This window comes from Chelon labrosus (genome assembly GCF_963514085.1).
Source record: "Chelon labrosus genome assembly, chromosome: 13".
Taxonomy (NCBI): Eukaryota; Metazoa; Chordata; class Actinopteri; order Mugiliformes; family Mugilidae; genus Chelon; species Chelon labrosus.
The window spans coordinates 11,948,109-11,974,949 of NC_140346.1; the positions used below are offsets into that span (position 1 = coordinate 11,948,109).

At 40.4% G+C, this 26,841-nt stretch overlaps 3 protein-coding genes across 5 annotated transcripts; 1 reads left to right on the plus strand and 2 right to left on the minus strand.

Moving 5' to 3' along the window:
* Positions 1-967: 967 nt before the first annotated feature.
* bco2b (beta-carotene oxygenase 2b) lies at positions 968-5,660 on the minus strand (the record flags this gene model as incomplete). The annotated part of the gene is made up of 12 exons (XM_084558166.1): positions 968-1,164; positions 1,355-1,465; positions 1,641-1,823; positions 3,200-3,337; positions 3,426-3,593; positions 3,687-3,847; positions 4,245-4,373; positions 4,504-4,606; positions 4,776-4,891; positions 4,995-5,206; positions 5,304-5,490; positions 5,612-5,660. 12 exons carry the CDS (start codon positions 5,658-5,660, stop codon positions 1,048-1,050), a joined length of 1,674 nt encoding a protein of 557 aa, XP_084414292.1. The 3' UTR covers positions 968-1,047.
* On the plus strand, positions 2,613-19,492 carry LOC311498205 (interleukin-18-like). 3 transcript variants are annotated; one of them, XM_084558691.1, is made up of 6 exons: positions 2,613-2,816; positions 14,551-14,625; positions 14,793-14,804; positions 14,892-15,032; positions 16,556-16,698; positions 17,102-19,492. In XM_084558691.1, the coding sequence occupies exons 2-6, from the start codon at positions 14,559-14,561 to the stop codon at positions 17,315-17,317; spliced, it is 579 nt and encodes a 192-aa protein (XP_084414817.1). In that variant the 5' UTR covers positions 2,613-2,816; positions 14,551-14,558; the 3' UTR covers positions 17,318-19,492. The 3 variants fall into 3 exon arrangements, with proteins under 3 accessions (XP_084414817.1, XP_084414818.1, XP_084414816.1); XM_084558692.1 differs by lacking the exon at positions 2,613-2,816 and adding an exon at positions 11,829-12,340; XM_084558690.1 differs by lacking the exon at positions 2,613-2,816 and having other exon boundaries at positions 13,487-14,625.
* LOC311498206 (succinate dehydrogenase [ubiquinone] cytochrome b small subunit B, mitochondrial-like) lies at positions 17,136-26,201 on the minus strand. The gene is made up of 4 exons (XM_084558693.1): positions 26,016-26,201; positions 25,127-25,237; positions 22,132-22,282; positions 17,136-20,485 (listed from the first exon to the last, which is right to left on the minus strand). Exons 1-4 carry the CDS (start codon positions 26,062-26,064, stop codon positions 20,320-20,322), a joined length of 477 nt encoding a protein of 158 aa, XP_084414819.1. The 5' UTR covers positions 26,065-26,201; the 3' UTR covers positions 17,136-20,319.
* Positions 26,202-26,841: the final 640 nt, after the last annotated feature.

Sequence of the window (26,841 nt, forward strand, 5' to 3'; positions counted from 1 at the left end):
AAATAGTAGAAACGTGTCAGTACGACACAATACAATTCAGTACTTCTACAAACGACATCCCCCACAATGAAAACACAGTTGAATCAGCAGTTCTCTCACAGTTGTTAAAATAAATACTGAATACCACAACCTTCATGGAGTTAAGATTTGGTGCAGGACTGTCACATTAGAATGAATACATTTTAACTAGTGGACCTACTGCTGTCCAGTGAGTTATCTGTTCACATGAACTTTGTTGGTTTATGCCACTAGAGGGTGCTAGTGTGCCGCATTCAAGTTCTCCGAGCTATTAAATGTTTAGAACATGAGGTCAGGGCTGCTTTCATTATCGCCATATAAACCACATTTAGTTTCTCAAACATTTCTTATGAGAACAATTTTGACTACCAGGTGTTTCATTCCAGCGTTTTTATTGAAGAGAGCATTTACGGTTTTTCAGGCATGCATTGAAAAGGGACTAATTCATTTATTAAGAGAACATGTCTAACCTGTTGGCCCGGTACTGTGGCCCAGCAGGTAGAACAGGTTGTCCGCAAACCAGAGGATTACTGCTTCGATTGTGTGAGCGAATGGGTAAATGCATCTGTGACTGTAAAGCGCTTTGAGCACCAGTAGGTAGAAAAGTGCAATATAGAAACAAGGCCATTTACCATGATTGTTGCAATATAACATGTCAGAAAAACAGCCTTTGCTCAAATTTTACTGCACCTGAACATTTTCTGTTGTGTGAATTTTTTATTGCAGTCCACAGCATGCATATAAAATAGCAGACATGAGAAACGGACGTGTTAGTTTTCACTCAGACGCAGACACAGGCCTCATGTTAAAGTAGAGTATACTTAGAGTACATGAAATATAGAACACAGCTTATTTACATCAACTTTCCAAGCAGACAGCACAACCTCAGTATACAACAGCAACAATATGAATGTACCTGGGTTGGACATGCAGTCATATTTGTGTTTTAGAGACCTCTAAATAAGCATGCGCAAAGAAACAAACATAGACTAGATTATAGACTGAGGTACATTCAGCCTCCTCTAGTGCCTACGCTGTGGCATTGAACGTCCCGTGGAAGCCATAGGGGATGTTGACAGGTACCACAGCCCTGCCCAGCTCCTCAAACGTCTTGGCATCTAATACCAGAAGGAACGTGCTCTTGTCCTGGACAGAATAAAGACAAGGGCAAAGAAGTTAGAAAGTGTGCATTTCAATTTCCCTCCTATATGCCACAACTTCCTGAAAACCTGACCGTGACGGTTTTTCAATTTGCTGTGACTGGGAGGATATTTTGGAACTTTTATTTCCTTTCTCTCAGTCCCGTATCCAAAATGTGTGACTGAACCTGACTGACCTTGTTTGGGGTGATGACAACAGACAAGATGACACCATCGTCCTCCTCTGTAGCATTAGGGGAGGGTACGAAAACTGGTTCGGAGGGATACAGACCAGGATGTTCCCACACCTGTGAGAAAGAAGTTACGTTAGTTACATTCTTCAGAGTATGAACAGTGCTACAGATTATAGTCACATTAAGGTGGTTTACATCTAAAAGGTTTAGGTTTTCATTTTATTGGTTGTTTTTTGAGTTTTCCTGATGATAGACCGGAAGTTAGATTTGCTATAATACTACAGCCTACCTTCATACGTTTCCCGTGGAGGTCCATCTTGATCAGGGTGTCTCCTACAAGGTGTCTGAAGCCACAGCCGTAGAAGTAGCGGTAGCTGTGCATGTTGTATTCGCCATAGTTGATCTGAGGGAACTCCAGACCTCCGTAGTGATGGAGATCTTCCCCATGGAGATCCTCGTGAGTACAGAACACCTGCACAGGTGGAAAAAGGAAAGCAAAATGGATCATAAGATTCAAGGGACATTTGCAGTCATTTTCAGTTCCACACTTAACTAACCCCTAACCCTACCCATAAGAAAAGTAATTTAGGAGTGTGGTCAGCAGTTCCAGAGGAAGATTGATGATGATGAAATACACGTAGCAGCAGAGAGGGGCTTTTGCTTCAGAATCAAATCAAGATGTCCCTATGATGTTTTCTGTCGGAGGAGAGAGGGTTGCGGCTTTTGCACATTTCCAGCTGCAACATATTTAATTTCCGTCAGCAGCAGACGACTACAATGAGTACAATGAAAAAGGCTTAGCCTACTGTAAGTCAGAGACGGTTTTTATTAGCCTGTATTTTAGCAGCTAACGTTGAGGTATTCCTCAACTGTTCATTAAATCAGACTAATCTGGGGTCGTCATTCCTTTGTATTCCTGGCTTTCCTTGCAACATGCACCGTTTCAGATCTCAAAAGTAAAAGAAATTATTTTAAGAGCAATTATTTGCAGAAAACCTAAACAGTAGATTGTGCCTTCGTAGGCTAATGTTACCAAGTTATGAAGCAGAAACAAAGCAACCTCCACATCTTGACTGATCATAGCACTGCTTTTTCAGTTCATATTTGTCCGACCCTTTCCTGTTTGATTATTCCCCGCCATCTCTTTTACTAACAGGTTTACTAACATTAATTTAAGCAGGATATACAGCTCATTTTCTTCCTTCTACCATTCCTCTTTTCGTCTTTGTCTTCTCATATGTTTCTCAGTCACGCCGCCCCTTCTCCTCTTTCCTTCTTCCTGTTCTGTGTGAGTACTAACGCCGACTCTTGCTGCTTAGTTTTTTCCCACTTGCAGAGCCAGTGGACAGATATTTGATTACGGGACAGCAGAGGACCACAAGGAGACATTCGCTTAACGGGACAATAAATGTACTGGATTAGACTGACTTACTCCACTTTCGAATAAAATAAGATCTCAAATAAGGTAAGTTTAAGAAGAAACAGGTTTACTGTTGTCTGAATCAAACTCATTCACAATCATTGTGACTGATTATTTATGGAAAATTAAGTGGATGATGAAACTATAAAACATTTGAGTCAGCATATTGTGGTGTGCAAAACAGTGAAGAAAGAAAGTAAATTGCACGTATTTGTGAATTGTTAATAATTAGGTCAGAAACTATAATTAAATGATAAAATGTTCATGATATACACATGAACATTTTATCATTATCACCATTTATCTTGAGTTATGACATGTTTTTGGAGTTGGCATTGTTTTCTTCTTCTTCAATGCATGCATTGTATGACAGGTTTGACACAGAATATGTTTCGCAATTTTATACGTGTTCATTTATACTGGCCTACCTTGTTTTTGCCTATTCTTACGGCGGTGGCACTGCTGTTTGGCCGGTCAATCAAGTTCTGGTTATAGGCCGTGTCTTTGTCGACATTGAGAGGCAGCACAAAGCGGCGAGGAAAGATTCTGCATTGCGTGTTGTACACCTGATGGTGAAACACAAATCTTGTCAGCCTCAACAGACCAAAAGCAACTTAAATGCAAACAGTGAAAGCATAGAACAACTTTGCTTGCCTCATCAAGAGCTTCTCCAGATTTGCGCAAGTTCTGGAGCGTGTAATTTTTGATTGCCTGGCCGTCGTCTGAAGCACACATATCTAGGATCAGGAGGCCGCCCTCCTCGTACGCGTTGATCTGATGGAGGGTCGATAGCGGCTTGACAAGATACTTTATCGAGCTTACCTAATGCGCAGAAAGGGAAATGAAAATGTTTTAAATACACTGACGCGAAAAGACTGTGCTTTAGAGAAGTCCAGGTTCCCGTCAGCGCCTCACCTCCCCAGTCTGTTTGTGAATCAGGTGAAAGACAGTATTGTGTTTCGGGTCCCAGCAGAAGCAGTCACTGATGCTTTTTCCTCTCGGCTTGCCTGTCACTATCTTCATCAAGTCCATCTTGATGGACTGCTCAATGAACACCACGTAGTTCTTGGTCATTGCTACAAGGGACAGAGATGATTGTATCAGGTTCTATCAAAAGTCTGAGTGTGCTGGAACTGGGATTTGAATTTGGAGGCCAGGTCAACACCTTTTTTTTGAGTTGTTCCTAAACCGTTTTTGTGTGTGTGTCTGTGTCAGGCTGCATCCTGCTGGGGATGGCTGCTGCCATCAAGGAGTGTCATGGCTGTGGGGTGGGGGTGCCTGGTCTGGTCTAGGTGGATGGTACATGTCTAAGTAACATTCACACGAATGCCAGGTGCAAATGTTTCCCAGCAAAACACTGTATTGTCACAAGATGGTCAATGTTATTTACTTCTCCTGTCAGCGGTTTTAATGTTTTGTCTGGTCGGTGTATGTGTTGTGAATGGATCTGTTGTCAAGTGAACCTTGGCTCACCAAAGCTGTGGTAGTAGGAGGGTTTGGTCTTGTCCGCTGAAGGAATCGAGCACAGCACTCTCGCTCCCTCCAAGGTCTCTTCTTCTGTCTTCTTGGTGGGGGGCACTTGGATGATGTTGTAGTATGCTCCTGTGAGTACAGGTAGCATCGGATTATTGATAAAACTCCAGAGACATGTGGGGAGCAGTGTTGCGGATTTTGCAAACCTTTCCCGGGATACACAGACTGTGTGAAAAGTGATTCGCTGCATCTAAAATACCTTTAGTCGTGTAGGAATTCCCCATGTTGTATGTCGTTCCATCAGGCTCAGTGTGAGGGTGTGCAGTTGCTCCATTCACAGCAATGAATTTTCTCCAGTCCACCTAACGCAAACAGATTGTGGCTTTAGTGGCACTTTATTTTCCATAGCTGTCATACAGTAACGCGTAACGACACATTGCAAGCTGTGACAGAAGGTTTTACATGTTTATGACTTGTCTCAGCAGCAATGCGTGCATAAAGCTACAACACACTGCATATTCAAAATGTTACCTTTTTGGTTGTCTCTAATGTCTCCGGGTCCACCTTGCACATACCAGTGGTTTCTGTGCTGACATAATAATCACCTTTGTAGGTCACAAAACTCACATTGGCATTGTCTGTGGACTCTGTAGAGAAAAACAATTAATTTACATGTTGAAGTAAACTAGAAATGTGTAAGTAGGGAGTAGGAATCTGGTTTGTTTTAATCCCGTCTGATGAAATACTCACTTGGAAGTTCAAATTTTGAGAGAAAGCGCTGGAAGAGGTTTTTACAGGGGTCTGGCATGGTGAGAGTCCCAAACTCAGAAACCACGATGCGGTTCTGCTCCTTGTTGGATTGGTAGCTGTCACTGGACAGGAAGCGGCTTTTGTAAGTCACCTGCCCGTTGGATATTTTAAACTGGTGCAGGAGAGCCATGCCGTCAAACCAGTGGTTGAACCTGATGAGAAAAGAGGGACCAACAAAGAGGAGTCAGCTTTGCTATGTAGTTTAAAGTGTGCAGTACATGAGTAAGCACTTCGACATCCTGTACTCACTTCTGGTTTCCAATCTCGAACTTTCCCGGTCCGTTTCTCAAGAAGTTCCCACTGATCCATGGTGGGATTGTGCCGATGATTTTGGTGCTGATGGGCTCTGGGTTCTCCTCCACTGAGGTCACGATCTTCTCGATGCAAGGCAGACCGTGCACATCCGTGAAGTGGTTGATGTAGTTATTTTTTAACCCTATGGTTAAAAAAAAAATAAAAAAGAAGAAAGAAGCAAACAAAAACAATAAACTTTAAGCAAATGTGAAGCTAAATAATGGCAGCTAAGGTGTGCAAGGATGGTCAAATCAAATGCTTACCAGAGGCTTTGTTGCCCTGATGGATGGTGGTATCCACAGCTGTAGCCATGTCTGCTGAAGCTGTCGTCTCTTCTCTGCGCTGCCTCTGCTTCTCCGAGACTGGCACCTGGGCTTTTTGTTGTCGTTCTCAATGTGACGCCCCCTTGAATCCCACAGATAGGCATGCATGCAAGCAACAGTCAGCTCATGCTCACATAAGCTTTACAGTAGAATACCGTGACGACAAGATCATATCTAACTATTTCACAGAGGTAATCACTTCATCTTCATGACAAGGCTTCTTTTGATGGCAGTTTTGTGTGTGAACTTCTATTTCTGGAATAATCAAAGCATTCAGCGTGTTTTCTCGATCACAGGGATTTTCCCTTTGAGTGGAGCGGTGACAAAATGAGTGCTTGATATCTGCTCGTCACACGGGACATTTCACCGATGGATTTTATGCACCATTAAAGCGCATGCATTTTGTGGTTTCAGTAGGAGCCCTGAGGTTGCCAGTGATAAGGGGGTCAATCTCTGTGGTTCCTCAGAAAGGTTACAGACATGCAGGCGGTGTGGACTGCATAATCTATTATTGCCTATTGCTAAACACAGTAGGTAGTAATTACGCAACAATAGAGTCAGAACTGCTTTTGCAAATCACAAAGGATGCAAATACAATACACATGCTGCTCCCGACTTATGTATTTTAATATCTGCACCTATTTGTAGAGCATATACATATTCCGCATGGACACCTTGAGTACTGTAATGGGTTGCATTACTGCAGGTGTAAACTTAATATCACTTAATATCACTTTGATTAATAAAAGATAACATCTTTTATACAGAAAGTTTATTGTATATAGCTTTAAATTGTACTAAAGCGGCTTTATTAGTTCTCACTTTGTGTTATCTATATCATCGTGAATGAACATTGTTCAGCTTAATGTACTGGTTTGCTTTTTTACACTGTCTTTACTCAGTTATAGATTAGCCTTATATCATTTTTGAAATTATAAGAAAATGTCACATTTTCACCATGGTTATTGTTTCATTCAGTTTTATTGTAATGGTTGCATTTACATGTACAACTCGGGGTATTTCACAGTCGCCTCGTCTCAAACATGAGCACGTCAGCTGGCAAAACAAAACATAAATACAGTCCTAAAATCAAACTTAAAGAGGGTGCAGTGTCTTTTCAGTGCAATACATAATTTGTGGTTACTCTAATTGTTGTTTAAGTCTTCATTTGCTAATGAACTTGATCAGAAGTCGCATCGGATCCAGCAGCCAAACATAATATGATTTTTTTGTGGCCAAATCTGTGTGGAATCTGTATTTATAGAAATTCCCACAAAAACAAACATCTCATGCCCAGCAGCAGTCACAACACTAAGTACATATTGAACATAAATACAGAAGCATAACTAAGACATTTTCCAGTGACAAACCTGTGGAGGAACACTGGAAATTCACCAAAATGACCATCTGCATGTATTTATTGATGCTTACATAAATAAGAACGAAGAATTGTGGATGTGAAACAGAGGTATCAGCTACTCTCCCATGAAACGAATGAAGAACTGCTTCGTTATGTAATATCATTTAGAAATGTGTATTTATAGAGGATTTGTTTTTCAGTTGTGTAAGGCAGAAATATACAACAACAACAACACCAATGTAGCAAAGCCTTCTTTGATTTATTAAGGACATTTTGACCCAAAATCTTTACTGTGGCCTGATTGGGAACAATAGAAGCTTTTATCTGTTGACTTGAATAACTAAGGGACGGCTGATGGGAAAATCCAGAAAACAAAAATGGCTGAAACTGCAAAACACACAATCAGTCTTTTTACACTGATAAGATGAACGTGCTTTATGGAATTGTAAAAGAGGTGAAGCAGAGTCCACCAACAGATTTTGTTTTTCTTATTAAAAACAATAATAATAAGTCACAATTTTGGAACAATTCTGCATGTTAGACAAGAAGAATGATGACACTTAAATTCATTTTCTGAATATAAACTGGAGAGGGGAAGTCCGGCTTGCTCCAGTGTTCAAAAATGTATTCACCAGAATTGACTATTTGTGACATTTTGTTTTGTATTGTTTATTCCATACACAAATGGCAACAAAAAAAAAGCAAAAAAAAACAAACAATCATTATAAGCTATGTGGCGTAAAGACTGCATAGCTAAATGTGGAGATTTTGCAGATTCTTTAAAAAAAAACAAAAAACGCCAAAGTTAACCAACGTTGAAGGTGATCTGGTAATTACTGGGTAGATGGTAAACTGTTGTTTGTCAAGGAATGGTTACAATGAATTTAGGTTCCCTTTACATGTGGTTCCTGGAAAGAAAGGTGGAAGAGGAAGAAAAGAGAGTCACGAGAGAGTGGGATTAGACGCACCTTTATAGGCAATTACGGGAAACAGAATGACATGACATTATAGTGCAATTGATTATCTAACTCTCTGACCTAAAGCTAATAAGTGAATTTCTAGTGATGTAAAGTGCTGTGAAGATTTACCAGGATTACAAAGATTGCTGCAAATAATACAACGTATACTAAAATTCTTCTTATTAGTGTCATCGGTCAGGTGTTATTTTCTCTGAAGGTCCTACAACCTTGCGTGCCTCTCTCTAATTCAGTTGCTCCTCCCTGATTGTTCCTACCTGTGTTTATTCATTCATTCATTTTCTGTAACCTCGGGTCGAGCATGTCGTTGGACGGGAGGAAGCCAGAGTACCTGGAGAGAACGCACACAGACACATGGAGGCCAAGTCGGCCGATGGATTCAAACCCAGAACCTTCTTGCTGTGAGGCATCAGTGCTGCCTGTGTTTAGTCTGTTTATTTTCCCTTTGTCCATTTATCCCTGTACTTCCTTGCCTCACTTTGCTTCCTAATGCATTGCCTGTTAGCTTTTGCCTATTCCATGTCATTGTCCTGCTGCTCTGTTTATCAGCTCCACTACTGCCTCCAGTCTTAATCTGAACGTGTAACAATCAGATTTAACGATTTCCATTTATACGCTGCGTCATGTGCATTTGATTACACAAATTACATAAATGAGTTTGTTATTGGCAGAGACAAATCAAGCAGAAAATAGAGGGAAACTTGCCCCAGTACATCAGATGCCAAAAAAAGCACATCTATAACTGGGGCAGCTCTGGGCAAGGTGCTGCACAAAGACCCCTTCACACAGTGGAAACTCCGCTTATTTGGCCACAGCCTAAAAACAACGATTTAACTTATTAAAGGAATAATATTGACAAGGACTAGTCAATTCTATACTGTCAATTCATGTTGTGTTAGTATAAAGCTTGGTTTATGCTCCTGCAAGGGATATATGCGGAGCCTCCACCGATGCGAGCTACACCAGTGTAAGCGGTTATACTTGTTCACTGGTGTGTTGGCACAGTTTTGCAGTTACACCTCTAACCTACTAGTCATCAGCCACTCAGGTATGTTGGATTCTTCAAATACTTCAAACAATGCAGACTTTTGTAGCTGAAATTAATACATTTTGACGCGTGTCATGAAGACATTAATATGTGGAAAACTTGTAATTTTCTATTTCTAAATTCCTAAACTCCCCAGAAACACATGAATTAACCACATCTGGCCGTCAGTACTACTTTGAGGAACCTCAGAGTTTTTACTGACCATGATATGTCCTTTAACTCACATATTAAACAGGTAACTATGTCTGTCTTCCTTATCCTGCATAATATTAATATTAATATTAAAATTACAGTAGGAAAATTTACAGGAATACAGGCATTTGTGCTCTGGCAAAGATCTGCCAAGTCAATCAAATCATTTGTGTAGCTTTGTGTAGACATGAACAGAGGAGTGACAGCAACTTTGTCAACATGAACAGCAACGTGATCTGAGCGCTTATTGGCTGTATCCAGTTGCATGCATTTTTTTCTCTGAAAAACGCACTTCATAATGAAATCCAAATGAGGTGTTAACACAAAGATTCTGATAAGAATTGGACAGTTAACGCCCGTCTGACAATCTTTGACAGATTATATTGTTTCACAACGAGGACATTTTCAGTCTTAACAGGTAAAGTGAATTTCATAATAGTACAAGGTCTCCGTTTTATGTTAATAAGGGTTTAGCTCTCTTTTTTTTTTTTTTTTTTGGCTTATCCACGAGAGGCCAACAATCTGACTCTGTCTGCACAATCGAATCATATCACACTCACTCACCTGCTTCTGCCAGTCCTGCAGGCCAGATTCATTGTTCATTGTTACGGAGTTGGCAGCAGTAAATGAAAAGAATTAGTTGTTCTTTTTTAAAGAAAAAGAAAACTATGATATTGGAGGTTGGTAAGAGTGACGAGAATAAACTAAAACTGACCTTTCAAGTTTAGACCTTGGCAAGAAAAGGATTTTTTTAGTAATTATTTAAAATTTTACTCACTACTAAAACAACTATCAGACTAGCCAGATAAAAGTCTTTGTTAAATATACAACTATAACTAAATTGTTCATCTGAGCTGAAAAACGGACCAAAAAACAACTCAGTTTCAAAAATCAAAGCACAGGATTTCCAGTGCTGGAGGGTAAATGTGTTGCTGGGAGATTGCACTCTTATTCAAAAATCACATGCAGCTCAAATAGCTCAGTGTGATTTTTGTGCATCTATTCACGCTGAATGCTTTAGTTCCGTCTCTCACTCAAGGTGAGAGCTAACCACTTGATACACGCGGAAAAAAAGTGACATGAAAGGGGCACAGGTTCACAGTTTGTGGTTAACCACACTGGTTTAACAAGAACTCGAGGTGGCAGGCGTTTCAAAAATAAAGTTCAAATGCAGTGTTTGACTTCATATGCAGTGTTTGTAACATTACCTGCATGCCAACTTAAAAGAGTAGAGGGAACGTGTAAAACTTGAATCTAGTTATAGACTATACACCGATCGGCCACAACTTAAAAACAACTGACAGGAGAAGTAAATAACATTGACCATCTAGTGACAATTCAATGTTATGCTGGGAAACTTTTGCACCTAGCATTCATGTGGATGTTACTTAGACATGTACCACCCACCTAAACCAGACCAGACACCCCCACCCCATAGCAATGACACTCCTTGATGGCAGCAGACATCCCCAGCAGGATGCAGCCTGACACAGACAGACAAACGGTTTCAAAAAAGATTTCTTTATGGTTTACACGGTAAATGTATGAAAGGCTTACACTTTAATGTAATCTTAATTTATTTGATTATTGAATGCAGTACAGTCTCTTTGGTATAGATTATTTAAACTGTGTGCTTTTGCCATTGATTTTCTTTCCACTCCTGATCATACTCTGTATACAGCTGATCTAGTTTTCTCAAAGTCTTTTAGATCAATTTAGCCATGATTTGACAACAAGAAAAATCTTTTTTGCTCAGAACAATCTGATGTCCACACTTTCACTGGTTGTACTGATGCCACGCTTTCCACTATCACAGTGCTAGTCAGTAGTCAGCACTGCCCTGCAGGGAACTTGAGGCTCAGCCATATTTATTTCAGGTGAACCACAGCTGAACTTTGATTTCCTTGAACACGTGTCATCTGAACGCAACTTCGGTGGTTTCAACTCAAAGTTTACAACTCGAACAAATCTGACCTTTAATGCGAAGAGTGTAAATAATCAGTGACAAGTCATCTATCATAGTTTTATATGTCAGAATATTGTGTCTTTTGAATCCCTCTGTGTGCATTTTTCAATTTTATTTATAAGTAGATATGAAATATATTATAAACTGATTGCTAATATTCAATAAAGTGAAAAGTTTGTATTCACTTTTATTTCACTTTTATTAGCAACTGACAAGTCTAGTCCAGTTCTGATTTTGGCACTACCTGGAGCTCTGGAAGGCATGCAGATGTATCCTGCAGATAAGCACATTTAAAATTCACAGCATTACAAGTTACTGCATTCCATTTAGGACGGTGTGGGACACCTTTCGTGCTGTGACAACTCTAACCATTCAATTTTTTTTTGTGGCGTGAATTTGGTCTGGAGTGGCTCTGACGGTAGACCAGACCAGGCACCCCCACCCCCACCCCCAAAGCAATGGCACTCCTTAAGAAGCCATCCCCAGCAGGATGCACACGCAATCCACCGTACACACTTACAAAAAGGGTTTAGGAACAACTCAAAAACAAACAGCACAAGATGTTGACCTGGCCTCCAAATTCCCAAGCTCCCATATTTATCAAGTCTCTATGGGATGCACTGGAACAAGCCTAAAGGGCCCCCACCCTCAGAAGGCACATGTCCATTCTCTGATGAGTCTCAACAGTTTTGGAGGCACACGAGAGACCTACACATTATTAGTCATAATGTTATGCCTGATCGGCGTATAAAACCCCAGGCAAATCACTATCTGGTGTACCGCATCAGTATGCACCAGATGCATACTAATTAAGGATAGTTTAGAGAAGAAGTTCAAATATATATTTTACCGCTGACATAAGGAGCCAGAATAACATGCACGACTGTACTAAGAAGGAGATGATGTGAAATTTAAAGAGAAAATGAATCAGGATTTGTAAAGTCCGTCTGTGTTGCGTCCTCCTTTAGTCTACTTTCACTTCCGTCTACCAGCAGGCACAAAGCGTGCTCGCGTCACACGTCCTCGCTCATAAACGTGAGTCAGATTATCCACTCCTCCAGTCTGTGAAGCCCCAGACAGGACCCCGGCACACTCCTGCGAGTCTGCAGACAGGGCAAGGCAACAGGTTAGTACCTTAAAGCGGTTTAAAAATGCCAGACGGTGTTCATTAGAGACGCGTGGTGTGATTTTGAGATAGTCTGTGCCCTGTTTTCACTTTTAGGGGAAAAAGAGCCCGCATGTGTACACCGCTTAAAGGTGTGTTATCACTGCATCTATGGCTGCTGGGTGCGGCGTGGCAGGTTAACTGTTGATGTCCAAGTTCATACTTTTGCTGATAACTGATAAACCCGGGCTTTGTTCTCAGAGAAAATTGCAAAAATCAAAGTTATTTCCTGAGTCTTGTTACATACGGCGGAATAAATGAGCAGAGAATCCACGACAAAAGCTTGTGTTTAGCTGTGGTGATGGCGGTCCAGGTAGGCTGTGTTATAGATTAAGATAAATTCATATAGACACTTTCACTCACAAAACAACTTGTAACTTTTCCGTGCGTTACTGGACTGCGTTTAGTCGAAAATGTTTGTTAGCAATACGTTTCAGTTGTGGCTAAGTGCTACAAGGGTCTGTGCATTAATGAAACAGATATTGTTTAAATAGCGTTTTTTTCTTACTACTACTACTACTACTACTACTCAAGCGACACAACAATTCATCTACCCACTCGTGTGCACATGCGCACACACTCTCACGTGCCGGTGCCAAGCAGGGGGGAAACTTCGTCTCGCTCAACGGCATTTAAGATTAAAAAAAACAAAACGTAATTGCAGTCTCTTTAGCAATTAAAATGCAGTCCAGAACACCGCCACCCTTCACGAACTTAGTAATAAATACAAAGTTTAGAATGCAACCAAGTTCAAGTATCATTTATGGCAGGGCTGTTTGTATTTATCTGCACGAGACAAATTTTATTGTAGGCCTACACACGTGTTCATAATTAAGTAATAATTTGGGTGAGTGTATGAAAAAACGCGATGTTACACGAGACTTGGTTTAGCACGCTTGAGCAATTAACAGTTCTCAACCTGTTGAAAGGGCGCAATGCCAACAGTGAATCATCGCTGTATCCAGAAAGGGATGTAGTATTACCGTGTAAACATCCATGGAGGGTGTGTTCCTCATATTGGTTGTTGTATTATCCATGTCTGTTCCGGTTGTGCAACATTTATTTATTATTTTTATTATTTATTTATTTATTTAGTCATGGGTATACTATTGCTTTTAGCCCACAAACACCCCCACATGTTCCATAAAAATATCATGCACTCTTACAGATGACACTGTCCAAGAATAAATGAAATACTTGACCAGACCTATAGCAGGTAGAGTGCTGCTCCCAGGTTAATTAATCATTAAATTAATTCACTGATCAGCAACACATTCACAAACAGGCCAACTTTGTCGTATTTTATGTATGCCCTTCAAATTTGTGCCCGTTTGAAGAATGGCGCTTGTTTTTTATGGAGACAAGGGAAGTGACATTAGTTGCCTGAGTTTGCCTTTGGTGCAGTTTTACCAAGGTGCGCGTGTTGCCTAGCCGGTGCCAAAGTCAGTGAAAACGGTGTACAGTACTGCGTACAGTAAACGCCACAGGTTGAATGAGATGAAATGAGGTGACCCGACTGAGTGTAACCTCTGATGCCCCCATCAAAACTCGCACACAGGCATGTCTGCAGATGCATTTAGCAACGTGTAGGCCTACTTTAAATCCACCGACGGAGAGGGCATGCGCTGCTACACTCTTTTTATTGACCTGGCTTATGTGTCACAAGCGGCAAGTCATTTGGACTTTATGTATATACTTTTATGTAAATTCGCCCTCCTTACCACTTCAACCCTTAATTGCACACTAGTTGTTTTTTTTTGCTGCTCAAACCTGATGCAGTATGTAAATATTTTTTGTACCTTAGCATATTTACATTTCTATAGTTTCTCTTATCTTACCTTATTCTATTTTGTATTTTTGCACTGTCACTCCCTATAACACTTTAATTTACCCACGGGGATAAATTAAGTCCTATCTTTTTTTAATCTTATCTTACTCTCGTGACGAGGGATAAACTTAAACAGATGCAGATGTTTCCTCATAGGTGTATTGAAACATAGCTATTCAACAGAAGTTTTTTTTTTTATAAGAAATATAGTGAAACATCATCTTAAAAACCAGATTGAAAGATTGAATTTGTCACCCTTCTTTAATAGTCCTGTGTATGCATACACCTAACAGTTGTGTGTCAGATTTAACATTAAATAGTGTTGTTTTTGTTTTTTTCCCAGTCTACCTGATGGCTACCAACAACTGCTCCTCTGTTCGTTTTTTAGATACTTGTGAGGGTTTCTTCTACTTTGAAGGTAATTTGGATTTTATACTTTTTCTGATTCTGTGAATTTTTAGATATTATATGATATTATATAGTCTATTGTATATTATTTTAACAAAATCTCTGTTCTGTTTTTCAATATGCGTCTGAATCCTGAAATCTGAAATTCTGCTTCCCCTTCTCCTTTTGTATTCAAAGTGACTGAAAGCAGTAAGTTTACTTCTGTAATCTCCATTTATACTCTAAATACAAGTAGGGAGTTTAATTGTAATAACATGGTGTTGTTTCAAAAAACAGGTGTGGTTGAGGATGCTTTCGGGAAGTCCGGTGAGCCCAAAAAATGTTGGATCCAAGGCAAGGAGAACAAATTCCTGCTTTTGTATCCTGAAGGAAATTTTGATATCAAGAACTTAACTACAGAGCAGCTATACCTGCCTGGTAAGATGCAACTGTCCTTTCATGTTTGCACAGAAAGTTACTGAATTTTTTTTTTTTAACTTTATTTTATCCTTCACTGAAGAGGTTCCAGTTTTACTCAACAGGTGCCAGTTCTTTATCTTCATTGTCAGCATTTTAAATGAAGTAACTTGCGGTAAATCGGCAAAATGATCATTTTGATGTAAATGTTTTCTCATATTTTGTGACAAAGTACATGTTGATGACCATTTGTCAGCTCCTAGTGACTAGTACCGGCTAATAACAAAAAAATGTGGTTACACAGAAATATATCAAGCTTGTAGTCACTAAATGACATTAGATGTTATTGATATTAGCCTGCATGAAAAGACTGGACATGCTAGTATGTCAGGTAACTCAGGTTAGTGACTAGATTCTGGCAATGTGTACAGTATAGTAGTATTTATCAGCCACAAGAAAACCCTAAAGGAATCTCTGCAGACACTGAAACGCTACACTAAGACACTAAATACAATGTTCTGATATGATAAATGTGTTTACGTCCCAAAAATCTAAAAAATGTCAAACTTTAGGCAGCACTGAATTCATTCAATTAATGAAAAGGAATGAAGACAAATGTTTTCAGTGGGTCCTGCCCACATGGATTCCACAACCCATCTTCACCTGTTCCAGTTTGCGCCAATTTAGTTCTTTTTCTTCTGATTGGGCTACATTTCAGATTATTAGTTGAATACTAATACATGTAAATGTAGCCAGGAAACAGTGCTCTGTCCTTACTGAAAAATGCACTTGGTTTACTGCAGAACAAACAGGTTAACAAGAGAATAAACAATGAAGTTGTGAAATTAGCTGAAGATGTTCCAAAATGGCCTGGCCAAAACAATCCCTGCTGATATCCCTTTGAAGTGGTGATCAATAAGTGGATTGTAGCAGTTGCTCTCTCTTAGAACCACATTTGTCCTTATTCAGCCTGTTTAAATAAATGATATGAAGAGAAAACTTCTGAAAGGGTTTGCTGTGATTCCTGAACCTAATCCGGCTCAACATCCATGGGAAGATCTTAAACGTACAGTTGGGAGATGGGAGCAATTAAACCTGAAAGAAATAGTAAAGTAGTTTGTGCCTTAAAAGAGTGTGCTATACAACATGAGGTTAATGCCCCCAGTATCTTTGTGCTAGCTAGTTTAACCACCTTGTTAAAGTATGTGGCTCTGACCAAAACAATAAAAGCAAATCACTTGTCATATGTTCTTGACGGGAGCACAGAGAGACGTTTGAACTTGCAACCGAGCGTGTTCTTACAACCTCCTCTCCAAGAAACTGTCGCTTTTACTCTTATTTTATATTTTAAAATGCAACCGTGAAAAGCTATTTATGATCACAAAGCATCTGCTCTGTGAAGATATTCAATTCAAGGATTTTCAGTAATACACTGCAAAAATGACCCACTGGAAGTGGTAGTAGACTGACGTCATGTACTGCATTTCTGTCACAATGATCTTCAAACATCCGGTGTCATGCCTTTTCCTCTGTTTACTTTATAGAGTGCAGATTCAACATCCAGATTTTTAAGAACAGTGACTCCCAGGAAAGGAAGGGGAGGGCAGTCATGATATATGTTAATAACAATGACCAGAAGCTGGTGGCGTGCTGCTGTGACGAAAATGAAGTCTGTGCTGAGGCAATGGTGAGTACAAACAAGTCATCTACTGTGTACCCTCCGTGGTGTTACTCAGGTGTTGTCTAGACATCGTTGGCATCAGTTTAAGTTGAACAACGCATTTCCTTGTTTTAACCTTGTCAAGAGTATTGGCAAAAATGCAAAAAGTGCACAACTTCACAAAAGAATTCCTGGAATGCAAGAACCGATCTCTTTAGTGTGCATGTTTTCATAAAAATTACTTTCATAAGCTGCAAAGCTTCCCCTAAGAAACAGTTTTCTGTTACATTTAATTTTTGCAGTGTAAATTGTCAGCGTGTAGAATTCATAACTCGTTCACTGCACTGGCCATATATTTAAGTTCACCTCCCATCTTCTGTGTAACTGTGACACAGAAATGACCATTGGATCACTTTGTGTCTTTCTATAGGATGTTCACCAGAAAATAGGCGGGACAGCACACAAGGCCTTGTTCTACATGACACTACAGACGTCAACTAAGAAGTACATGTTTGAGTCCACTGTGTACCAGAACAGATTCCTTGGATTTGAGAAAGATGGGGATGTGCTCAAATTGGTGTTGCGTCTTAAAGTTGATGAGGTGGATGAGTGTGGTGAGTTTACCATGACTGAGTGTAAGGGATAAAAACAAAAACAAAGACATCATCCGGTATGTTTCATCACGGACAAATTGCCATGTGTTTTGGTGCTTCTTGACATTTTGTTTTTCATCTGCGCAGCTTCACAACTGCCTACCCGCCACTCAGTTTGTATGTCTTAAAAAGTATTGAATATTTCTTCAAAAGTTTAGTGCTTCATTTCAAAAAAGGCAACTGGACTTGTAGAGTTTTTTTGAGAAGACGTTTCACCACTCATCCGAGTAACTTCTTCAGCTCTGAACTGCAATTTTTGCTGCTTATATGGGCCCAGATTCATCTAGAGATTTTGTTGCGATTTTTATTCTTCGTCGCCTTAATTTTCTGCTTAGCTATAAGTGTCTGCCCAGGACAAACTGCAAGGGCGAAAGTTTGGCTCATATCCCGAGAACCGTGTGCCCTAGAAACAAAATTCTTTCTCCCTCTGATTCCTTATATAGCCGTGGTTATAATGGACTAGGCCACGCCTATTTCCGGCTGCAGTTTCTTTCCGCCGTTTTGAAAAAATTGCACCTCAAAACAAAATCAACTCCTCCTAGCCCGTTCATCCAATTCTCACCAAACTTGGCATGTATCATTTATGGGCAAAGATAATGAAAAGTTCTCAAAAGAACTTTAGCAGGGTTATTAATTACAAAGTTAATGGCTAATTAATTTTTGTGGCATGGCGCAGTATAACTCCAAAGCTAGTATTTTGTTAAGTATATACCCAAACTTAATCAAACTTCATATCATTGACAATAATGATTCTGTACAGCACCCCAACTTTTGTGAAACTTGGTCTCTAGGGGGCGCTACACAAGCAACATTTCAATATCTCAAAAACTGCAATAGCTAGCTCCATGAAATTTGGCATACACAATCTGTAACATTTTGTGTAGACGCCCATCAAGTTGCGTGACATTGTGTCTACAGGGGGCGCTACAGGTGACACAGAAACATTTCATATGACGTTAAGGCCTATAACTTTTGAAGTATTCATCCAATCCAATGAAACTTAGCAACCGTCATTATAATATGATTGCGTACAATGATCTGAGGCTGTAGGGGGCGCTACAATGACTACATGTTTATATCTCACAAACCACCACAGTAACCTCCGTGAAATTTGACAACAATAATCTGTGGATGACTCCTTACAAGCCCACCAAGTTTGGTGCAGTACTATAGGGGGCGCTACTGGTGACTTATGCCTCTGCGTCCCACTTGGGGACGACTTCGCCACGGCATGGACCCCTTTATGATCGCTTGTGATCATCTAGTTCCATTGATATTTGTCTGCTTTGCTGTCGCTGTCGCTGTTTTTTTTTTTTTTTTTTAACCATAATTTAGCAATATTCATAAAAGTAACCTCCGTTTTCTTTTATATAGACATTTAGACCACAGCTAACAGCCGTCATATTTCCTGTATTAGTAATTTGAATGTTCAGGTGTAAGCAGAAGATTGATGCTTGCTGACTGCCTCCCAGACTATGATCTTCATATCAGGAGCCAGGTGGTCCTGCCAGCACGGGCTTTCCATCTTTTTGTCCGTCCAACCGGCTACTTGGATCACAGCAGAGATGTTCCACAAGTTACAGAATGTGTAGATGTATTGTAGGGGGTGGGCTGCCCTTTTTCTTCCGTACGGTTTTCTCCTGTTTATTTTATATTTTGTTGTACGTTAGTTGATTACTTTGTATATACAGTTACTTGTTTTGTCCTTTTTAATTTGTGTGTTATGTCGTGGTCATCCCTAGACAAGACATTTAACAGAATATCTACTTTTTAATACCTTTTGTACACTTTTTTTTTCACTCTTTTTTACACATTGTGTATTGTTAAATCAGTCTTATAACTGAGTGTCATTGATGTAAAGAACAAACAGCAATTGCGTGAGCTGCAATAATAAACATTTACTACATGAGCATTGTAACAACAAATTGATTTCAGTCTACAGCCATTAACTCAACCTGAAAAGCTCACTCCAGCAGTACAAGAACAATAGCTGCATGCAAGATCTCTGAGTGCATATACCAAATATTTGCTGTGGTCACAATATCAACTTGAGTTGACCGCCATGTTGAGTCATTACACACAAGCTCTCAAGGATTTAGGAACAGCACCTGAAGGTATGCTTTTGAGAAAGACTGCAACAATCTAAATAAATGTATATTTTAAATGGTTTCAAGGTGTCCCTTTTTCTAAAGCATGTTCTTAATATTTGATGGGCAGTGAACAGTATTTTGCAGCTGTTAGCCTGCTAGAGTTTATAGGCTGCACAGTATCATTAGCTATTCTCCTGGAGATGCACACATGGATTGATAAAATTGCTGGATGGCTTGAATTTCTGGTGCACTGCAGATCTAGCCTCCGTTACCTCTGATGAAGCTTCAGGAGAGCGGCTGAGCAGATCTACTCCTGGAGTAAAAACAACATGGCTGAGGGTTAGAGGCTTCACAATAAAACCTCTGCCTTTAACAGGTTGACAGCGTTTGCTCCTGTCAGTCAAGATCTAGGAACGCCAAGAGAAAGATTAAGTGGAGGTTGTAAACGGTTTGTAATACATGAACTTTCCTTAATAAGCTTGTCAGACCAGTAACACTGCCCTGCTACCCCGGATGGATTCAAAAGTTAAAAGGACGTATGTACACACCATGGTTTTAACAGAATACTTTTAAGAAGTCAGCCACAAGAAGAAAAAAAGACATGGATAATGAATGACATGTCAAGCAGTAGTAATCTGTAAGACTCGTTGAAGTCAGCTGTTCTGATGAAGACACATATCTTCTGTAGCTTTAATTTAGTCCACACTGAACATAAATGCAAGCTGACATGTGAAGATCAACATTAATCACAATTACACACCTGTGAATCATAGTAATGTTGTCAAAATGATATATTTATAAGAATTTACAAAGAACACCTTCGATTTTTTGTTTTTTTTACAATCAGCCAACAGTGAGACTGCTCCCGCTCCAGTGTGGAGTTCCTCCTGAGTCCATAGTCATGTTCATTTGCTCCAGAGCAGAGCGATGGCTTTGCAGATCCCCACGTCGTTGTAGTTGAAGTAGCAAAGGCCGGCGAAGGTGACGGTGGACAGGAGGAAGAGACCCGCGTTGGCAATCTTGATCTTTGTGTCGCCGTGAACGTAGTCCGTTAAGACCTGCCCGACACCCCTGCGGGACAGAGACACAGGCAAGGTGAGAAGCCAGCGAAGACTGAGCCAGATTAAAAACACGTCAAAGCCGTGTTAAAAGCTGGTCACAATAACAAGACTCAAACTTTAAATTCAAATGTCGTAGTTAGTCTGTGTGTAAAATGTATGTCACTAGCTCTGTAACTGTGTTACTGCTTAAGAGTTGATGCAGCTTTCAGACCGTTCTACGTTTCTACATAAACATCACTCAAAACATCAGCTGAAAAAAGAAGCCAATCACACAAATCAAACAGAAATATTATAACTGCATTTTTTTTTTTTTTCCAAGAAAATGCATCTTTAGCACACATCTGTAAATTGCAAAATATTTGAACCCTCGTTTTCAGTAGCTGGTGTGACCCCCTTTTGTGCACCAACAACAGCAACTAACATTGTCAGTAACTGCTGATCAGTCGTCTGCGGCAGCTTGAATATTAGCCAATTCCTGTTCATAAAATTAAATATATAAAAAAAAAAAAAAATAGATAAAAATAAAACAGCATTTGGCAACAGAAACCCAGCTTGTGGGTCACATTAATGTCTCACTTCCTATTTTTATTTGCTAAAGCTAGTATTTTGGACCTTTTTTTTTTTTTTTTAAATCAAAGTGTACATTACTTGGGTGGTACACTTGCATCACATCCAATAAAATGTATGGACACAGCTATGAAAAAAAGCCGAGTCCATTAATAAATTAAACCCATTCGTTCCCAGCATTCCTCGGAGCCATATGATCCTATTAGGCACGGACTCGGCTGAAAAGCGGAAGCATTCCAACCTTCTCATGCTTCAACCCACTGTGCTGACAACGCCAGAAGACGCCGAAGCCTTGGTCTGACGGACGTCGGACGGAGAGGACAGGGCTTGGCCCCGAGATACCTTCCTGCCCTGAAAGCTGTAGCTTAGCAGGACTTATGACTGGGATTTGTGGCGTACACATGCCACGACGCTCCGTCTGCGCTCTGATTGAGGGAAGAGCACATCGATGTGACGCTAAGCTAAAAACCGGCCTTCTCAAGTCTGGAAACGGAGACGGTTGAATTAAAAGCTGCTGACAGCTGCGGTGAGACTTGCCTCCGCCGAAGTCCCATGGTGGAGCGAGCTAGCTAAATCTTTGCACTGAGGAGGGAGGTTTGGGCGGGTTCAAATAATTCAAACTGTGTTTTAAATCATAGTCTGCTAATGTTAAGACCACAGATAAGGGGATGACCGTCACTTTCTAGGGCAAAGACAACTCACTGGACTGCAACTCCCTGTCCGCCTCGTGATGTAAGAATTTACCAAGGATTCCCAGGAAAAGTGAATCATACTGTATAAAGAGCCGCGTATAGAAACTACTATTCACAAAATCAGTTTCGCCTTTCACAACAAGAAACGTGGTTTTGCTGTGCGAGTGCCTAGGAAACAGGAAGTGAAAATATGGCATTTGAAAGCTGTGGGTTACTCGTGAAGACTACAGCAGTGGTCAAGTATGTTTATATATATATATAACTGGACAGAAGACAAGGAAGGCCTGAGAACTGGTTTCACAACTGGAATGTAGTTTCCGAACGGGAAACATTCTTACGGACTTGCCTTTTCAGAAGTAATGAAAGCAGTGGTCAGGGCGTGGATTGTAAATCTTACCAGTGGCCATGAAGGGTCAAGGCAGCCGCCAGGGAGTAGTCGATGACAGGGCCGGGGTTAAAATAGGCGACAGGGCCCATGGCCAGCAGCGCGACGCTCAGCACTCGCTCCGCCGTCCAGTGCAGAGACGCGGCTTTGGACTCGGAGCCCGCTGTAGAGCGAGACAAACCACAGGTTAACAGTCGTCCTTCCGCATTTGAACCGCAGGATATTTACTCTGGCTTCATCTGGCTACACAATACTTAGGAGTCACAATGCATTTATACATTTAGAGCTTCAGGGATCAGACAGTGGGTCTTTTCACTCACATTTGGTTCTATTTAGTTTGTTTTAGTTGTAGAAAAGTGTGAAAATGACTTCATGTGTTCTTATGGGGTGTTAGGTGCAGGACTATTTATTGACCTGAGCTAAATGTAGCCTCAAATAATGTGCTTGCGATCTAATCGTCCAGCACTTGGCACAGAACTGAGGAAAAGTAAATCGCCCAAAATATCCAACTAACTCCGGTTTAACGCTCTAAAAAACCAAACGGAGGATTTAAGTTTTGATCAGGCTAGGGGTGGAACAAAAAGCTCCATTCAGGATATCTTTGCAGCTGTGACACTGACCAAAACATTTTTCCTGCTTGAACATTGATTATCCCTCCCTTTTATTGCAAACTATACCAAACTGTTCAATGCCTGAGTGCAAAGAGACAGTATTAGGGGGTTTCTGAGCTGAAAGAAAGCTCAGAAACGAAAAACAATATTAAAAATATCAGACTGATCTGACTAAATTGTGCCACGTTTGGCATTTGTCAGCTACACCTGTCTTTGCAGAGAAAGCCTACGCCCTTTCCTTCATGGCCCAAATGACGCCATGACCTATATGGCGGCCCAGGTGGGAAAAGGTTAACATTCAGCGGGTCAACAGTACTGCTGCCACTCGAGAACCACAAAACATAAAAAGAAAAATATTCTACCACCAAGAGTGGCAATGACCTGCTTTGGTGTAACAGGAAAAAAAAAAAAAATGCAACTATCACCATTGGCAACTAAATAAACTAAAACAATCAGTACAAAAAACAAATCTGCACAATAAATGGACACCCTCACTCTCGTTGAGTGGTTATCTGCAACCAGAGTACAGCCGTGGCCGAAAGGTTTTGAAAATGACACAAATATTTATTTTTACAAAGTCTGCTGCTGCATTTTTTTTTTGCTTCAAAAGGAGCGTGGTGCTGGAAATCAATGTTCTTCCTCCGTTAACCATGGTTACCAGGAAGGAAACACGCGCAGTCATCGTTGCTTTGCACAAAAAAAGGGCTTCACAGCCAAGGATACTGCATCTAAATCAACCGTCAAGCTGCAGGATCGGGGCTCCACCAGTGCAGAGCTTGCTCAGGAACGGCGGCGGGCGGGTGGGAGTGCATCTGCACGCACAGTGAGGCGAAGTCTTTTGGAGGGTGGCCTGGTGTCAAGAAGGGCAGCAAAGAAGCCACTTCTCTCCAGGAAAAACATCAGGGACAGACTGATATCCTGGATAAGGTACAAGGATAGGACTGCTGAGGACTGGGGTAAAGTCACTTCCTCTGATGAATCCAGTTTCCGATTGTTTGGGGCATCATGAAAAAAGCTTGTCCGGAGAAGAAAAGGTGAGCGTTACCATCAGTCCCGTGTCACGGCAACAGTAAAGGATCCCGAGACCACTCATGTGTGGGATTGCTACACAGCCAAGGGAGAAGGCTCACTCACAATTACGCCTAAGACCACGGCCATTAACAAAAAATGAGGAACATCCTCCGTGAGCAACTTCTCCCAACTACCCAAGAACAGTTTGGTGACGAACAATGAATTTTTCAGCATGATGGAGCAACTTGCCACAATGCAAAAGTGATAACAGCCAGGAAACTCCCATTGAGACCTTGTGGTCAATCCTCAAGAGGACAAACCAAAAACCCACGAATTCTGACGAACTCCAAACACTGATCATGCAGGAACGGGCTGCCATCTGTCAGGATGTGGCCCAGACGTTAACCGACAGCCTGCCGGGGCGAACTGCAGAGGTCTTGAAAAAGAAGGGTCAACACTGCAAATACTGACCCTTTGCATAAACTTAATGTAATCGTCAATAAAAGCATTTGACTCTCATGAAATGCTTCCAGTTATACTTCAGTGTACCGGCAACATCTGACAAAAAGATCTAAAAACACTGAAGCAGCAGACTTTGTGAAAACCAATACTTGTGTCATTCTCAAAACTTTTGCCCACGGCTCTACAGCGCATTGCACTTTGACCGTTTTATTAAACGCATGCATTTCAAAAGGGGCCGCGCTGTGACGAATTTCCAGAGCATTACACAGTTTAGTAAGAACTGAAGTCATTTGACCTTTTTAATTTTATATAGTTCAACTCAGTAAATGGAAAATCTGTGGCTTAGTTTGTCAACATGTCGAGGAAAGGGCGTCAGAGCTGTAGATTCAACACTGTGGTTTGTCACACTGACATGTTTTAAGGTTTCCATTAGGGCCGAACGATTTGGTGGATATTGGTGGCAATGTTTCTGAAAAATCCCACAAGAGCTACTGAGATTTATTTAGAGTTATACGTGATACGTCATCCGATTACCGTGGAGTTAAATTTGTTTACAACAAAATTGCCGGCATCGTATCAGCGATTCTTTTATTGTGTCTGTTGTAAAATATTGGCAAATTACAAAGGACAAACAGTTAACAGCAATGAACTGATTTATCGTGAATGCCTAATCGCTTTGTTGGTCTGAAACACAGCCCATAATAAAATCCAGAGTGTTACCAGACTCATAAACTGATAAAAACTGGCTATAGTTATTGACTTGCTTCTGACCAAAGTCACATTTTTTGCATTAAATGTGCAAAAGCATTTGACATGATTCATATTGATATGATGGATGATTGTCAGGGATGTGTACACTGACGATTTGGTGATTATTCCTATGTCCTGTATGTTTCTGCATACTTCCTCCCGCCAGCACTGACCGTACAGAGGCTGTGACGAATGAATCCTAGACGTCAGCAGGTACTGCTGCTCCTGGTGCTTCTGCGGTACAACCGCTGGCCTGGCCAGCAGAGTGCTTTGGTAGAACAGAGCTGGAGAGGGAAAAGCAAAAAGTCGTGTTTAAAAATGAACAAAGATTCTATCCCAGCTTCAAATGTACTGTAAACACCAAATAAAACTACAACGATTTTACTTTGAAATATTATTATAGGATGACTGATTTTAATCAAAAGCATAAAATATAAAGAGAATGTAATATAATTATTTAATAAAAAAAAAACCCTAACTGCCTATTTATTTATTTATTTATGTTTTGTTCAAATACTGCTTTTGTATTTCTGCTGGATATCATTCCCCTCCTCTTTCAGTATGTGTATTTAGATAAATATAATAATAATTACGGTGTCTTACATATGCCGAATTAAACACTGGATCTCATCATTTCATAATAGCTTTACAGTATAGTCCTACCATGTACATATTTTTCTTAATATGTATGCTAAGTTAAAATTCCCAAACTTTTAAACAGTATTTGGCATACAGTTCTCTCGAGCAAACGTAACGTCACTGTAGGACGGTGATGTCATCATCGTGGAAATGCTGCGTTCCCCTTCAGGGAGCTTCGCTCAGTTCACTAACCACCTACTAATGTTGACCAGTGATGGGAGCTTTTAATAACTTACACTAAAACACTTAATTCCAGTCTTGAACTTGAAAATACTAGTAGTAGTGTGGGGCGTGATTTGTTTGTACACGTCTGCGGCTTGACTCCCCTTCTGTCAAAACGTCCAATTGTCAAACGGCTGCGCTAAACTAAGCACACGTACTTAGAAAAGACAAAAAGAGTGAGAAAAAAACAGAAATACTTACGTTTAACTCCTCTGCGACAAACAGAACTCAACCTTACGATAGCCGCCATGATGATAAACCAACCAAGGTCACCAGCGTTACCCGGATGTAGTTGTTGAGTCGTTGGTGGCACAAAGATATCGGCTGTTCAAGAAGATCACTTACTATTTTGGGAAATTGCAAAACACATAAACCTTGACTTAAACTGGACGCAGAACGTTTTTATTATGACGTTCAAGATGCACTTTTTAAATTAAGATAAATAATGTTCTTCCTGCACTCAAATATTATTTTCTGATTTTCACTTATATGTATTTCTTCGAGTTGTGGTAACTTTTACTGGTATTTAGCTTTTTCTGTGTGTATGCGTTAATCAGATTTCACACATCTACAATCAGTGTTGGGGAGTAACGGAATACATGTACCGGAGTTACGTATTCAGAATACAAATTATGAGTAACTGTATTCCGTTACAGTTACAATTTAAATAGTTGGTATTTAGAATACAGTTACATTGTTGAAATCAATGGATTACATGACGATACTTCTGTTTTCACGAGTTTATTCACTTTCTAAATAAATTAAGTCAAGTCCATGCATTTCCCAGAAGCCCCAATATGAAAACGAAAAAATGAGCTGCGTGATCAGTCACAATGGAGTCGGAAGAGGAGCTAGCAGAGGTAGAGCTGGAACCGGCACAACAGGGCAAGAATGCGTTTTCATAGTGGAAATTCAAAGATCATTTCACCTTCAAGAAAGAGAAGGGACGCAATACAACTGTGCAGTGCAATCTCTGCTTGCCTCATCCTGAAGTTGCAACACCTATGTTAGATATATTAGGTAATAA

Coding starts and splice junctions, on each gene's coding strand:
- LOC311498205 (XM_084558690.1), top strand. CDS start 14,484: ATGCATACACCTAACAGTTGTGTGTCAGATTTAACATTAAATAGTGTT. Junction 15,033..16,555: donor AGAGCAGCTATACCTGCCTG/GTAAGATGCAAC, acceptor TTTACTTTATAG/AGTGCAGATTCAACATCCAG. Junction 16,699..17,101: donor AAGTCTGTGCTGAGGCAATG/GTGAGTACAAAC, acceptor GTCTTTCTATAG/GATGTTCACCAGAAAATAGG.
- LOC311498206 (XM_084558693.1), bottom strand. CDS start 26,064: ATGGCGGCTATCGTAAGGTTGAGTTCTGTTTGTCGCAGAGGAGTTAAA. Junction 22,283..25,126: donor TTCGTCACAGCCTCTGTACG/GTCAGTGCTGGC, acceptor CTCGCTCTACAG/CGGGCTCCGAGTCCAAAGCC. Junction 20,486..22,131: donor TTGACCCTTCATGGCCACTG/GTAAGATTTACA, acceptor TCTGTCCCGCAG/GGGTGTCGGGCAGGTCTTAA.